The sequence below is a fragment of the Microchirus variegatus genome (genome assembly GCF_963457635.1).
Source record: "Microchirus variegatus genome assembly, chromosome: 5".
Classification (NCBI taxonomy): Eukaryota; Metazoa; Chordata; class Actinopteri; order Pleuronectiformes; family Soleidae; genus Microchirus; species Microchirus variegatus.
Window position 1 is genome coordinate 37,086,273 of NC_139806.1, and position 17,191 is coordinate 37,103,463.

The following is a 17,191-nucleotide window of genomic DNA, read 5'->3' on the forward strand; positions in this document are numbered from 1 at the left end:
TGTGAATGAACTATGAGGAGACTGCTGAGAAGAAAAAAATGGAACAAACCCAGCTTTTTGAAATGACTCATTTCCTGCAGCAAAACCACATTGGCTATATCAACATTAGGTTTTATGGTACATATGTTTTATTGGTGGTGGTTACATTTCTGGCTGAATGGCTTTGGTTTTGTTTGCTGTTTGTCTGTGGTTGTATGTGTATGATTAACAGCAAACTGGCAGCAGTCACGAGAGTCGCCTGCAACAGGAGTTGAAAACATTAGTTAACCACTAAAGTGGCCACTGAGGAAAACCACTCACCAATAACAATCACAGACTCTCTCTGTGTGTTTTAGTGTCTGGTTTTTAATACCAGCTCATTCAACTTTGCAGTCCCGCTTTCCTTAAAAGTTCTTCAGCAAACCGGACACCGATACAGTGGGATGAATTTCACTGTTCATGTCTGTGAACACAGTCTGCTGTGGTTTCTAACCTGTCAACAGGCCTCTGGAGCTCACTGCTGCTAAGCCTGTATGACCAATCAGAGGCAACCTTCACCAGCCAAGGACTGAGAGAAATATGTTGTTCATGCTCTGGGTGATTTATTACTGCTGCTGAATGTTATTTTTATTACAGCCTCTGTTCTGTGTATTGCTCACTTCCTCTCTATTTCTCTCCATATTGCTTATCTTGTTGTCCTCTGTCGTCTCAACCTTGATTTTGACTGACACTAAGTCAACCACCAGTTCACTGGCTTTCTGTTCCCCTGATTCTGACAAAGTCAAACTACACTGGACGGATTTTCAGAGGGAAAATGTAATGAAATGAAAAATAAATCAAAACAACCGTGTGACTTTTACGTAGACCCAGCAAAATAGCTGCTTTTGAGGTTAATGTTGAGCTGAAAGGTATGAAACATCCAGTGTTTCATACCTTTTTTAGTAAATCTAATGTGTGAGTATTATACAGTAAAGGAAACATGCTGTTTTATGACATTGATGAGCTGTCGTTATCCCAAAATGATTGTTTTGAAAGATAAATTCAAGAAAATCAAAATGTGTCTAATTAGAACAACTGAAATCTTGCTGATAGTCAGTTGGTTGTCGCCCTACACTGCTCCTCATTTCCAGATTGGACTGTATTTACCTACAGGTTGTGAACAAATAGTAGGCTGCTCTTGTAAACTGCAGTGATCCTGTCTCATTAGTCTATAAAATAAGAGCACACAGATAAAATACTCTCCAAATTATCCTAAGTCTCCAAAAAGTTTCATTTTTTTCTTAAAAGCATTGCTTGCTCTATGCCCCTTTAAGACGTGAGATAGGATAAACCAGTCTATGTGTGGATTTAATAGAATTCATATTTGATATGTGGTTTCGATGCTATGATCAGATAAATTGACTGAATTGATAAAAATGGTGAACACAGTCCTGAAATGTCAGTAATTCAATTTTCAGTGCTGTTTTCAGCTTTGCCTCGCTTACTTTTTTCTTTATCTAATATTTCTGTCCACGTTGAAGTGTCCATCTCTGTACTATCTTGTTTTTTTTGGAATCTTTTTCTTTCATCCATTTACAATTTTTCTGCCATCTGTTACCTTCCTTCCAACATATTTATACAGCATTTTTGTCCATTCTGTTCTTGTCTGGCTTGTCTCTGCCTCCCCATTGTTTCTACATGATGATGCAGCTCCTTTTTATTCACTAGGAGTGAAGACTGTACATGGGGGACAGCAGGCATTTTTTTGGCAGCCATCTGACTTCTTTCCCCCCTTTTTTTTTTTGCACCAATGGGGCCTAATTGCATGTATTAGGGCTGAGTGCTAGCACGTATTCCCTGTGTTTCCGATTCATCGTGAGCAGAATTCTCGCTCAGCACAGTGGAGGAAAAATGTCCCAAAAAACAGGACGTCTCTGACAGAGAGAGGATGAGGAGTGAGAGTCTGTCAGTCGTCATCTCCTGAGAGCAGTGACAAAAAAAAAGTCATTGCTCGTGTGTGGAACTCATATGTTTAACTAAATCAGACCCTGCAGACAGCCTGTGCTAACATATTTCCAAAGATTTAAGCACAGCACTTAATAATGTTTGATTGAAATGTATAATTCATCAGTTCTGGTGATCATATTTGCAATTACACACTGACGACCTGTCATTAGATGCGAGGTGCACTATTGTTTTTATGTCTATTTGTTAAGGGGCCTGTAATAAAAGGAGACACTGGTTTTTACAGCACGCACAAATGATTTAAAATGTCAATTACACCCCCACAGAGAGACGCGAGCAGATTTATCTCCCGATGCCGATCGTCCAGACATATTGTTATATGGGCTGGTGGGTTTTGCCGCTCAGTCTGTTTAAAATTTAACAGGTCATGTTTCGTGGCTTCAGTGTTTTGATAAAGTGTGCTACTGGGCACATGCACGGCTGAATTAAATATCAGCCAGTGTCCTGCAGTCTTGTCCAAGTGATCTCACACATGGTGGCACATCCACAGGACAAATACCAGCACTTACAGACTGCAGAAAAGGGAGGCATATTTCAACAAAAAAAAACACACTCGATTATGTACGCTCATCAACAAGCTGGTACAGTTTGGAAGCCTGGCTCTCCAGTGTATCTGCAGGACTAGCTCCCCTTTGCACCGCCTGTTACAGAAATTAGATTTTCTATTCCCATCACAGCGAACCTTTCTCCACCCACAGTGCTTCTAATTGACTTTTAAAGTGGTCCTGTTTGAATAAAAGGCATCAGGAGCATTCGGCTGATGTTTTATGCAGCTGCAGAAAGGTCAGAGTGAGAGATAAACGCCTCAGCACACCCCCCCCCCCCCCTTTCTGTCCAATAGCAAATCCTCATCAATTAAATGGCATCAACTGAAGGATGTGCTCGGGCAAATACTGACACTACAAACCTCTTTAGTGTCCCGATTTCATGATATACTTGTACAAATATGTATGTTTTATATGACATAAGAGTGTTTTTCCATAAGTATGTTATATTTACACACACTGGGCAAATCGACGTTGTGTACTGAAGAATGTCATACACTCTATACCAGAGGTGTCAAACTCATTTTTGTTCAGGGGCCTCACGCAGCACAATTTGATTTGAAGTGGGCCGGACCAGTAAAATTTTTTTTTACAAAATATGAGAAAAATAACTGCAGTTTCAATAATATTAACCCTAAATGTACCATTTACACATCACAAAGGTAGTTTAGTATAGTATTTCAACAACAAATGAATCCTGCCAGCCGGATCAGACCCTCTGGCGGGCCAGTTCTGGCCCACGGGCCTATGTTTGACACCCCTGCTCTATACGTTGTTATACGTTACCCCTGCATTAACCATTGTCCTCATCTGCACTCTTGTCAGTTTTTTCATATATATATATTTTTTTCCCAGCATAAACATGTTTTCTGGTCCCTGTACTTTCAGCACAGTTGCCTCGGTCGAGCTGTCGTCATCATCTTTTGTAGTCAACGTTTTTCTTTATTTCAATGACAAGCAGGTTGAATCAGGGACTAAATGTCTCTTTCCCTCGGGTCAGAAGCCCCATCGCCTGCCTCGCAGCACATTTTACCCAGAGCTAATTAGGCTTCAAATCTCTCTCTTTCATATAGCATTATTTATTCCATCCTTGAAATATGCACTTAAAGATTGTTCTGCTTAGCTGATCTCTGTAATAGTGTGTGTGTGTGTGTGTGTGTGTGTGTGTGTGTGTGTGTGTGTGTGTGTGTGTGTGTGTGTGTGTGTGTGTGTGTGTGTGTGTGTGTGTGTGTGTGTGTGTGTGTGTGTGTGTGTGTCTTTGTGAGGGCCAACAAACTTAACAAAAACATTGTAAGCTGGTATTTTGCAATGGTGATGTCATTTTAGCAGGTCCTCACACATTTAATGGGCTTTTTGAAGATTTAAGGACAAACACGAGAGAACAAATCAAGCGTCTCTTTACTTGTAGCGGAAGTCCCGCCTCCACTCTCTCCGCTTCGTCTGCTACGACTGCGGTAGCTCGCCCTCTAAAGTTAGGGTTAGGCCAGTAGTAGTTATGGTTAAAGTTAGAGTAAGTTTTCAGGAAATGAATACAAGTCAATGTAATGTCGTCTGAAGTCATGGAAATCAGATTGTGTGTGTGTGTGTTGGATGCTAGTATGTTAATAAGTGAGTATGTTAATAATCAGTAAGCCAAATGAGAACACTGCCGCCACAATGACGATGCAATGCCGCATTTCAAATTAATAACAGACACAATATGGCGACCTTGAGCCAGAATGGCAACACACTCCTCCTTCTGCCCTTTAAAATGGACCATTAGGTTCACTGAAGTGTGAATTTGTGGCCAACCTCATTAGGATTATTGTTTCATCTGCGTCTAGTGTTGCAGTAATAGTGTCACTTTATTAAAATGGCACGTAAGGAGGTTAGCAGTGAATACGTCACACTCTTGAAGGAAGTCTTCTCCTGTCAGTGCCACAGAACTTTGTCTCTCACTTTTGCCGTAGAGTGTTTGATCACACTTTGTCTGTGGGGTCACCTCTGTTGTGCTGGATAGACATAAACGTCTATTGGATCAAAGATGACCTCAGATTCACTATGGAGGCCCAGATGCAGGACAGAGAGCTGCATCAACACTTTAAGACTCCTCAGGCTCTACACTAAAACACTGCAATGCTCTTCAAATAAACCACATCAGTTTGTGCCAGCAAGGACAAAAACCCAGCGAGAACAGGAGAAGTTATTCACTTGCCTTTTATTCTGCGTTTCTGAGGAATCAGCTCTGGCAGCTCAGCATCATTAACAGCTTTAGAGTTAATTAGCCATCATTAAGTCTCTGTTTTACTTCAAGAGCTTACAAATATTTAATCACAGTTTGGCCGATGTGGGGTGTTGTTTCTGTGGGAAATGAGCCTGAGGCTCTGTTACATATAGATTGGCAACAGGATCATAGCAGATCAGAGTCACAGTGTTGGTATTTGTTGTGTTTATTTAACAGAGCGTTAAAAAACATTAAATCCCAAACCTCTGTAAAGAGACCTGAATAAGTTGATGTTGCTGGAAACACAGGATTTAAGCGAGACAGAGAAAACTTTGTAGCTTCTACTCGTTTTTCACTATTTTCCTCACAATTTAAATAAGTATAAAGCACATATGCATAAGTACACATGAGTACAAATCATAAATACAAAGTGGGTGTATTTTTCCAGTTTGTCAACCTGGAAGTACAGTAGATCGTATAACCTCAATAGGGTAATAGTAGTAATAGTAAACATTTTCCTGAGGAGTTTGTCTTAGTGATGGTCTCAATAACTAGTTTCAGGTCTTCTCATGTCAATTCTGTTGATTATTATCACATTTAGAGGAAACTAACAATAAACCGTGGCTCATATGAGTGGAATCTTGTGTGATTGAGAGCTGTTATTGTCCAATACTTGCAGAGTTGCAGGTGATGTCTGTGAATTTTCCGTTGGCCCCATCGCCAACTCGAGGTTTTAAAATGGGAGTTCAGATTCTTATGAATATATAACTGTAGCTGTTGTTGTTACTTGACCAGATTTAATTGCATGTGCAATTTTCTGGGAAGCACAAATGTAAAACAGTGTGGTACATTTAGTTCAACGTTTCAAAGCGACCAGCCACAACAATGAAACAGGTAACTGGTTTTAATGTTGTGGCAGAGCAGTCTGTGCTCAGTTTTAAAGGGGGTTTTATTCTCAACCATCTGTAATGGCATTTAAATCGTATTTTGAATGTTGTATTGTTCTCCATGGCTTCATGAAAAAACACATTCATCAGCCACAACATTGAATTAGTTAGCAGTTGTATTGTGATCAGTGTATAATGTGCACTGTTTTTGTTTAACAAGTAAACTATTCACTTTGCTGACACTGTTCCTCCTCCTCCTCCTCCTCCTCCTCCTCCTCCCTGTTCCCTACAGGCTGTGTTTGGAGGCGAGGGATCCCTACTGCGGCTGGGACTTCAGGCAGCGTAGATGCACCACACTGGAGGACAGCTCCAACATGAGCCAATGGAAGCAGAACATCACTGTTTGTCCGGTAAGAGCGATGTCATTAAAGCATTTACCGTAAGAAACGATGAACTCAGCATCACATCTGTCCTGGGATGCAAAGACTCAGGTCATCTTTCTCACGGCATATTGACTTTCATCCTTGACTGATGACTTATCAGTGTGTGTCATTCAAAACAGATGTTCAGAAGGAAGAAAGGAAGGGAAAAGTAAAAGAATGTCATTTGAGAAAATGAATTACATCAACCGGACTAATTTGACTGAAGTGAATATGTGGTTGTTTTGGGATTAGATTTGGGGATTAGGCAAATTGGACACTCTAAATTACCATACACCATAGGTGTCAGAGTGAATAGCTGTCTCTGTGTGGCCCTGTGATTGACTGGTGACCTTTCACCCTATGTCAGTTAGGATTGGCACTAGTTCCCCCCCGTGACCCTCATGTCGAGGATAGTGAGTGAATATGGTGACGTAGTGGTTAGCACTATTGCCTCACAGCAAGAAGGTGATCAGTTGGATTGCTGGTCGGTCTGAGACCTTTGCATGTTTATCCTCTGGGATTCTGATTTCCTCCAATCATCATTATGGGTTAGGGTTAGAATGTCAGCACATTCGCTCAGGTTGGTCCCTTGCGGCGGCGGCACATTCAGTCATAGTGACTCTGATCAATCCTTCATCTGACCTTGCGATTTCGGTTGTATAATGATCCTTTCATATGAGTAAATGTATACGCAGATATATTAATTATATTATATCATGTACTCCAAGATTGGGCAGCTGTAGCTCAAGGGGTAAAGCAAACATTCCACCAATAAAATGGTTCCTAGTGCAATCCCTGGCTCCCTTGGGCAAGACATTACACACAAAATTTAGTAAAATAGTTGGACATGGGTGGGACCACCATGGAAACCACACACACTTAGGCCCAATATTCTCAGACCCCTTATGGGGCCCACATGGAACTGCTGGCTGGGGAACAGCTGTGCCGGCATTATATGAATGATGTGATGATGACAGAAAAGGTGCAACATGATCTATGAATATGTGAAAGTTTGATCATCAGGACTAGAAAAAGCATTGGTCATATAAACACAGACTATTTACAGTCACCAACAAACAAACATTTTGGGTGGAATAATTCAAATGTTTGTTTTCCAGCTGCGAAACCAAACCACTAATGGCGGCTTCGGAGCCTGGGCACCATGGCAACCCTGCAACAATGATGATGGCGTGGATGGCGTCAGCTCCTGTTTGTGTCGCTCCAGGTCTTGTAATAGCCCCGACCCTCGATGTGGAGGCAAGAACTGTGAGGGCCCCACCATAGAAGTCGCCAACTGCTCAAGGTAAGGACAACTTCAACTAAATCTTTCATCACTTTTATGTTTTTTTGAGGCATTTTATTATTATTATAACAATAGTGCCATGTAATATAAAGTTTGTAATAACGATTAATTACTGATGATTTGTTTTGTGTAATCACAGACCAATGAAAGCAATAATATGCTAATGACACGTCATAATAGATAATACCAGTGTATGACATGTTGTATTGCTGGTTGTAAAAGTGTTTTCAATCAGTCAAAAACAGTGTTTTCTAACAAAGACAAATGCCTCTAAATGCCAATACCATTCCCCAGATTACTTGCAGAAGTAAAAGGAGTAAAAAGCAAGTTGGAAAACTTTATTTTAAAACTTAAATTGACACAAGTATTGCATTAAAGTAGCATCTTAAACTGCCTTTTATCACACAAAACAAGAATCAAGAGCTAAAAGGATTATCTCTTGACAGGAATTAGAGAAACTCATTCCACTCTTCATCCCCAATAGAGTTAAGACTGTTGTGATGTCAATTTATGAAAAAGATTCAGAAATACCAGAGGTCTAACATGAGACAGGAAATGTAGCACATTATATCCTCTTCTCTCAGTTATTTGGAGAATAGATTCTAAGACGCTAGTTTATAAATTACTGAGCACTCTCAGACTAGCTTGAAGAAAACAAAGCCAACGGATCACTTAGATCTTAAGGAATAAGACTCTTTAATAACTTGAAGCAGAACCAAAACAAAGCAGAAGCAGCTTTCAGTTACAGTAATGTGTTAATGTGTCTTCACTTCTCTGTTATTACTGCAGTGTTTTTTGAATGTAAATGCTCCTAAACCCCGATTACTTGTCTCATGTGTTCTATTCATTACTCATTTCTTTCATTGTGTTTTTTGCATTAATCTCCGTGTTTGAAAGGCACTTTACAAATGTAAACCATCCTTTGATTCAAATCAAACACCAACGTGATGCTGTGGATTTGCAGCATTAATGGAGAGTTATACACAGCGGTAAATTGTGATAAATAATAGAACATATCTACCGCCTATGATAACTAAAACAGTATGGCGTGATCTTATATGTGATCACACAGCGCTTGTCATTTGGCAAATTAGTCTGAAGCCACATCACATGAACACTTATATCCTCAGCCACTATTTACACTTTGACCGAACATGTGGTAGATCCTGAATGTGAATCTAATTAGAAAACGTTGGTGACAATCCTGGTGCTTCCGATGACACATCTCACTGTCTCTGTCTGCAGAGGAATTGGCTGGTCGGTGTTACAGAGTGAGCAGAGACAAAGAGATTTGTCACCTTTCGTCCCACTGGATAACGCTGCCAGATTTAATCCCTAGTGTCGAAATTGAATTGTGCTTTAGTAGAAAGTGGCAATTAAATCATGAGAACTGCTACCCAGGAAGAAAGCACTTAAGCAAATTGAGTGAATGTCTACCAGTCAGGATGTTCTCACACTGTGTTTGCCTTTCTGTTTCCAGAAGTGTTTGTTTTTCCCATAAGAGTTGGAGAATAACAGAGAATAATAGAATAATATTAAAGCAGAGGAGGACAATTCTGCAGGTTGTTGAGTGGTTGATGCTTCTCTGTATGTCACAGAAATGGAGGCTGGACACCCTGGTCATCGTGGGGACAATGCAGCACGACCTGTGGCACAGGATTCGAGCTGCGTCAGCGATCTTGTAACAACCCGTCACCTCGACACGGTGGACGTGTGTGTGTGGGGCCGAGCAGAGATGAAAGGTGAGGGAAACTCTTCAGGCTGCAAAGACAAACATCTGTGTTTAATCTATGTACGTCAATCTGATCAACTCCAAGTCATCATATCGTCACTGCTCAGGTATGATGCAGTAGAGATTAGATTTAGTCAACCCCCTTTAATCAGGACATATCAGCTCTTTGGGGGTAAAGTAAGTCTCAGATCCAACAGATTTGATATAAACAACTAAATAGTGCCAAAAATAAGACTTTGAAGTGTGTTTTTTTTATTATCTGTTGCCATCATCAGCAAAACATCAGTGCCTTCCAAAATGAAAATAAATATTTTCTTACATTCCATTTACCACTATGATCACTAGGAAATTTAAAATCAGACAGTTTCAACTCCACAGCTCTCACATGCACTGCATGTTTGTCACATTCAATCCTCGTGTGTTCACCTGCTCCGTCCTCCCTCGCTGCCGTTTCCCCAGGTTCTGTAACGAGGGCGTGTCGTGTCCTCAGCCCATCTTCTGGTCTCCGTGGGGCTCCTGGACCAAGTGCAGCACCGAGTGCGGGGGAGGTGTCCACTCCAGGGTCCGCACTTGTGAGAACGGCAACAGCTGCCCAGGATGTGCTCTGGTAGGAAACATGCAACAAGTGAAACTGCTGTGGGTTTGTCAGAGAATGTTTAACTATTGTGTTTTAGAGGCTAAACAATGAAAGTTGATTGAAGTGAAGCCAAAATCATCACGGGGTGAACAGTCGATGGTAACAGCAGACAACATTTTTGATTTTCTCTCTTGACCTTGAATAAGAGGGCGTTTGGTTCTTTACCATGACAACATGTCTATATTTAGGTTTTTCCAAAAAGTTTAGTATGAGAAAACTATTTCATAAACTAACAGTTGTGACATTTGTTTTGGATATTCATGTTTTTTCCTTGATGAACTAAAAACAATGTCCCATTGTTAGCTTTAGTTTAACATACTTGTATCGTTTGTTCTTGTTATTTGTGTTTATTGTCCATTTGTGTTTGTTATTTTGCTGTTGGTTCATGTTATCAGCTCTCTTGTTGACTTTAGTTTAACATACTTGTATTGTTTTGTTTCATTTTTCCTTGTTACGCCTCTCTTGTTTTTCCTCTCCCCCCTTTCTGTCCCCCATTCCTCACTCACCCCAACCAGCTGGGGCAGATGCACATCTTTGAGTCTGGTTCTGTCAGAGATTTCTTCTTGTTAAAAAGGGATTCCCCTCCACTGTTGCCTAGTGCTTCCTCATTGTGTGAACTGTTGGGTTTCTTTCTTTTCTTGCCTTAGCAGGAAAGACACTTTGTAATATTTGATTAGATTACTTCGCCCCTGACTCTTAACACCTTTTAACCCAGGAGTACAAGGCCTGTAACCTGGAGGCGTGTCCAGAGGTTAAGAGGAACACACCTTGGACTCCCTGGATGCCGGTCAATGTAACGCAGGGTGGAGCTCGTCAGGAGCAGAGGATGCGATACATGTGCCGCGCACATCTTTCTGATCCACACGAGCTGCAGATTGGACGCAGGAAGGTGGAGACGCGATTCTGTCCCAATGACGGCACAGCAGTCTGTGAGACGGACAGTAAGTAAAGCAGTTGAGGGATGAGGGCAAATAACCTACATTTAAGGGAAGACCCACTGTGAAAATACATTCACTCTCTGTAGACCAAAACAAAAGTGAGGTTATCTGATTTGAATCAGCTCATCACGGTTAAGAGAATAAATGTGCTGCCTCTTGCTCTTATCTTGTGAAAAATAAAATTATAAATCTATAAATCACCATGAGATCAGATAATGGTCCGTCCTCTTTGACAGTCAAGTGACTTCATCACATTTGCTCAGTGCACATCACATGGCATAAATACTTTTGGATTTAGACAACTTTATTGATTCCTAGAAAGAAATTCACTCGCAGCTCACCCTGTTTATAATTATACAAACAACAATCAATATGTCACATGTCAAGGCACAGACCAACAGGGAGAGGTCAATGAAGAACAATGAGATAGATAACAAATGTAATCAAGCAGTAAAAAAAAAAAGAATAAATAAATGGATATTTAGTTTAGTAACATGATAGCAGAGGTAATGAAGAATTTGAAATATCTACTGTTTCCCCTGAAGGTGCATGATAGTGTCAGCTGAACGAATCACTGTGAACTCAGAAGACAAAACATGATTAAAGTGTTTGATAACGGGCTCTTTTTTTTTTGCCTTCTTTATCACCTGTTTTTCCACAGGGAACATAAGTCTTTCTGTCTGACTCCAATTATCTTTGAGGAGACTTTGACAGCGCTGTGTACTGTTCTTTTCTTCGCTGGATAATAAATCAGACAACCAGATAAAAGAGAATGTTAAAAGATAAATGAACAATAAAAGTTACTTAAACTCCTATCGCTGACATTAAAATAGTTCCTCATAAAATGGACATAAGATAATATCTATTCCTAGGATCACTGCACTTCCTTCCCTGAGAATAAGCTCCTACTGTGAGAAATATCATCAAATATAGGCTTTGTCACTTTTCTCAATGAGTCCTCAGAGTTTCATTGGACTTCATAATAATTCTACCTGATAACCTTCATGTTCTGTGGCAGCAGTGTGCGTTTGATGTTTTTATTTTTTCTGTTGAGTGCAAAGACTTGTTGGCGGCGACGCACCATAAATTAACTTAACATTAAACTTAAAGTCAGAAAGTCAAAGTCAGATCAACTCTGTATTCAATCCCCCCGCAGGGACACAGCTGTCCGAATGAATATATATGGAAATAAAGAACAATAATACGCTGCAAATTCAGAGTGATTTTTTTCCTTAAACAATATCTAAGCACATTTTAAGTTAATACAAATGAAAATGTGCGGCCAAGCAGCCTGCTGAGATTTTCTCTCAGTGTGATCTCAGTGTGCTGAAAGGCTCCCTCCTGTTTGCTTCCCTAAATGCTGCAACTGAACAAGATCACCCAACAACACTGTCAGATACACTACAACACAGAGAGAGAGAGCGATACACAGGATTATAGTGGTGGTTCTTTCATGGCACCTTCTCCTAAATCAATTACCTGTCTCCCCCTGTTGACCTCCCTCAGGGCTGCATTGACTTTGACATTCAAATGAAACGCAGACATGAGAGATCAAGTTTGAAAGATGGGCAGAGACAAAAAAAAAAAAAAAAGTGCCCGCTGGCAAAGTCATATCCACTGTGTGACTTTCACTCAAATAATCTGCATGTGTCAAATCCCTTTTTAAATTCTTTAAACTTTGGGCTGTATTGTACTGATTTAAGCTCATAGTCTAAACCACAGAGTGAGAGCATGTATGACCACTCTAAATACACTTTAGTGGGTTTGACAAGGGAAAGAATCCCAGTGTCAGGCATTTATATTGAAAAGTTCATACTTGTCTCTTAATTGATAATTAGTGTGTGTGCTTAAGTTTTTACTGGATTCCTTCCTCTCCTCTAGCACTTGTTGAGGAGCTGTTGAAGATACCAGTGGTTAGAGTGGCGGGAACCAGCTGGTCGTCGTGGGAGACGTGGTCAAGCTGCTCCCAGAGCTGTGCCAAAGGATACCGCACACGTCGGCGCTCCTGCAGTGGACCAGAGGGAAAAAGTGCCCCTGTCGCATGTCGTGGTTCACCTGTGGAGTACCAGGACTGTAATGTCCAAGCATGTCCTGGTGAGTTTTATCATTTCCTTGAGAAAAGGGCATGCACACTGAGGCAGGGACACACCAACACACACAGAAGGAGGTCAATGATAAAATAATCCTGAGTGGATTATTAGCTTCCTTAAGTAATGGTTAACAGGTGCTGCAGCAGTGCAGCAGGAGTCCTTGGGAAAATGAAATTACCTTTTAAAAACTACAAATCAAACCATAATCACCTGTCCTGGAACTCTGCCTACCACAGGCTGCACACACACACACACACACACAGGTTTGCACAGCTCTTCTTCTTAGGACACTGCACTGACTTCCTTTCATTTTGACAGCCTGAACAAAGTGTTGTTTAGGGTTAATGCTGAACCCCAAACTTAACTTAACCACATTTAAATCTTAACCAGTTCCTCCCAAATTGTAGATGTTTTAGTCTTCATGAGGACAACTGGTCCACAAGGTCAGTGTTCACTGACAGAAAAGGTCTTAAAGACAAGTACACATACATGCACATTGACACAAAATGGCTGGCATCAGAAAATGTGCTGAATTCTTTGCCTTTAAACAGTCATGGCCAGCATCTAATGAATTAATGATTATCAGTTGGTAATCCCAAAGCTGATCAAACTCAGATGAGTCTTTAGTATCAATTATTGTACATGAAATCTTTATTTGTTCACTTTGCAATTGACACATGTCGCCTATCAAAGTCCAGGTGACGCAGCCTTGGTTGACTCGTCGGGAGGTAGCCAATCAGAAATGATTTTGCCGTTAGTGAAAGACTAACTGTGTCTGTCCTGGGAAACAGGTGAGAAGGACAAGGTCAGAGTCTAGAGAAGGTAATTGATGAGCTAAGAGAGAAACACTTTGTTTAGGCTGTAAATGAATGGAAGTTAGTCCTGAGAGGAATAGCTGTGAGTGTGTGTGTGTGTGTGTGTGTGTGTGTGTGTGTGTGTGTGTGTGTGTGTGTGTGTGTGTGTGTGTGCAGGTGTATGTGTGTCAGCAAGATAATGTGAGACAGGCATCTAGTCACCGAGGAAGTCAATAAGTTGCAAGTGGCCTGAATTCAATTATCCCTTTCATTACAAGAAGCTGGAACCTACAAAACAGCCTTGTAAGGTGACCTTAAAATAAATCCAGTTCCTGGCTTAATGTCAAATGAACAGCATTGTCCCAACATTGTTCTTATTATTAATTCAGTCAATCAATCATGTCCCACAGAGCTGTTTCTGGGTCGAGCCATTTCTCAGGTTATTTGAGGAAACATCACAACTGCGGTCCAAAGCATTATCAAAACCAGTCTCAAGTCACTTCTTAAATATTAATTTGCAAACCAAGCATATAAACATGTAGACGACATTTGCTCATTTCAAATAAAAAGTTCAGGTTAAGTCAAACTCCAAACATCAACAAGGCCAAGGTTTTGTCAAAAGAAAATGATCCTTTTTGTCATTCATACAATGCACAGTAGTTTGTAATTATTAATTTCAAATGTTTTCTTGGTGTTAGTGAGAAACATGAAGGACACTAATTATAAATATTAAAGGTGCATTATGTAGTAAATCATAAAATCCTCCTAATATGTCACAGAGACTCAGGAATAATGTTCATATAACAAACTGAACTCACCAACAACAACAGTACAGACAAAATATTTGCATTAAAAAAATATTTTGCAGACTGCAAATCATGTTTATGTTTTGAAATCATTGTTTTGGCATGTGGCGCCACCTACCGCAGTCTACCAACCAATGCAGTCAGTAGCGTCTCAGCTGCCGAGCAACCACGGGTTGGCAGTTACGTCAGAAAACGAAACCTAAAAGACCTCTGTATTTTGAATTTGAATGTAGTAACTGTTGTTGGCCACATTCTTACATATGGCGCCTTTAAGTCTTAACAAAATCTACATATAAACATAATGACCACAGTGGCCGAGGTCAGTCAGGAAGTCAGTGAACCATTCAGTAAATCAGTGAATCAGACACTCAGCTCGTCATCCAGGTAAACAGCCAGTTAGAGTCAGTCATGCAGGGAAGTGACAGACTGTGAGACGTGGTCACAGCTCGCTTCGCTCTGTGTCACACTAATCCACTCAGCTAATGGAGTTTTCTGCAGCGCTGTGACGTTACCTGGCAACACCGCCTCTCTCCTCCGGTCAGATGGACATCAGCCAGTCAACCAGTCAATTAGTCAGTCACACTCTTCTGATTAGATCACATGAAACATTAACGGTCCCCATGGGAAGGATAAATGAATGACAGGGTGAGGCTGGAAGCAGCAAAGGCAAAGGAGAACATGATCAGGCAACAATGGAACAAAATTAGGATAGAATATCTGTGTGAATGCTACACAGAAAACGCACAAGAAAATGTGAATAGAAAGGAAAAAGACCTGGTATATGTGTAAACAAGGTCTGCTGGATATACAAAAGTTGCTCAGGTGATGCAACAGGTATGAATTCTGCATCAGGGTCAGAACGTGTTTTGTTCACAGTCTTGAGATACATTCATCCCTGTAGTCCAGGAATACACACAAAGAACAGAGTAAAAAGAAACTGGCAGAGCTGATTTCTAGAGTCATGTCAACTGGTTATTTAAGGTGCATTATGTAATAAATCTAAAGCAACTAAGTGTGAAAATACCAACCATTGATATTGATATATGATTTCTGTTGATCTGTTGATGAACCTCACAAGATTCTTATTGTATCTGTTATTTAATAGATCCAAATGTAGGACTTATATTAATTAACTAACACCTCTGTTCAGACCTGGTTTTTAACATCCATCCTCAGTGATCTGAACACATGCGAACAGACCCAGGTCTCCTGTGATCAGACCTGGCCTTGATTCAAAAACACACTGATGTCGTGACTTTTTGCAAGAACAAAATTTTAACCATAAAAAAAAAAATAAGTATTAATATTTCGGGGGTGGCTGCAAATGTATTAATATATGAGTACTGACTAGTGGAGAAATAAAACTGCTGCCTATCAGACAATGCCATCTGAAAAAGGCGATCTCTAATCAGCCCTGAGGATAGATGACATTCACACAGTTCAGCAATGTGACCACATTATGTCCTGAATCCACTTCCTAATGTGGTTTTTGTTAACTGATCTGATCACACATTCAGGAAGGATTGAAAGTGTTTAGATCTGTAGCAATATGTGATCGGATCAACAAGTCAAGAATTACATGTCAGGTTGACATTAAAATCCATATAAAGAGTCCATATTTATTGAGGCTTACTGAAGAAAAGAGTTGTCCTTGTTGCTGGAAGTGCATTATTATCTTAACCTGTGGCTCGGATTGTTTGGATCCATGCAGGGGCGTTACAAGAGCAAAAGGGACCTGGGGGCCAATGCAGTTGGGTCTATGGTGTTGGGGTTTTCAACAATGGTGTCATTGTAGTCTCCTGTAAATGACTTGTTGTTTTTGGGCAGGACAGTTTGCTTCTTATCATTTCTATTAAACTTTATTCTGTTTATGTCATATAATGTTGATGTGTGTGTGTCTTTCAGTGAGTGGTGCTTGGTCCTGCTGGTCATCTTGGTCTCTGTGCTCAGTGGGTTGTGGCAGCGGTCACTACCAACGCACACGCTCCTGTAACAGCCCTGCACCGGCCAGTGGAGGGAACATCTGCATCGGACTACACACTGAAGAGGCCTTGTGTAACACACACACTTGTGATGGTGAGGTCACACATTCATTCAAAAGCTCAGCTCTGTCGCGCCGCCATTGTTTTCCAGGTCCTTTCATCGCAACCTCCAGGCCGGCGATCGTCTACCACCCTGCATTGTTGTGTCGTTCCCACTTTGCTAAATTGCTTCTTTCATCTTCTCCCAATGAATAAAAGCAGGTTTTGGAGATATGAAGCGATAAACAGTCATGCAGCGAGAACAAAATGTCCTCCCAACACATTTTTCCTACTGTGCACCTGGAGCTCTGAGCACCATGACAACCTCTCAAAAACACTCAAAAACGAGATCCACTTGTGTTACGTAACCCAAACAGAAACCTCACATAATGCATGTGAGTTTGTTTTAAAGCTCACATAGAGTGGTCCTGTTGCACATATATGTTAGTTATGGAGGTCTACTTACATACATTAACTTGTTTTTATGGTCAAAAACCTCCTAGTTGCTGTAAAGGAGCCGATATAAATCCTCTTTTCTGACGCTGTTCCCCAGCCGCGATATTTCAGACTCAACTCTCACCCCGGCTTCCCAACTGTCTTGTGATTGGCCAGTACCCGGAAGTGACATATTCAGCACACCCTCTCTCAGAAGCACAGCTCCCCCCTCTGGAACGGTGGATGCACTGCTCCTCATTATCAAAACATAGTTTTAACAGTGTTTAAAAATAGCTTCTTCACGACTCCCCGCCTCAGTCCCTTTGACGACCTTTGACCCAGAGTCAGACCCAGAGTCAGAAGACACTGTCGCTCGTGAAACACCTCCACAACGG

At 40.9% G+C, this 17,191-nt stretch overlaps 1 protein-coding gene across 1 annotated transcript in view; it reads left to right on the plus strand.

Annotated features, from left to right (window-relative positions):
- Nucleotides 1–17,191, plus strand: part of sema5ba (sema domain, seven thrombospondin repeats (type 1 and type 1-like), transmembrane domain (TM) and short cytoplasmic domain, (semaphorin) 5Ba) — a gene marked incomplete at its 3' end in the record, with an annotated part of 98,202 nt that overhangs the window by 71,338 nt on the left and 9,673 nt on the right. Inside the window, exons 11-17 of the mRNA XM_083889415.1 lie at nucleotides 5,911–6,028; nucleotides 7,159–7,343; nucleotides 8,942–9,085; nucleotides 9,535–9,682; nucleotides 10,428–10,653; nucleotides 12,532–12,744; nucleotides 16,246–16,416. Coding sequence (XP_083745541.1) covers nucleotides 5,911–6,028; nucleotides 7,159–7,343; nucleotides 8,942–9,085; nucleotides 9,535–9,682; nucleotides 10,428–10,653; nucleotides 12,532–12,744; nucleotides 16,246–16,416 — 1,205 coding nt within the window. The remainder of the gene's footprint in view (nucleotides 1–5,910; nucleotides 6,029–7,158; nucleotides 7,344–8,941; nucleotides 9,086–9,534; nucleotides 9,683–10,427; nucleotides 10,654–12,531; nucleotides 12,745–16,245; nucleotides 16,417–17,191) is intronic.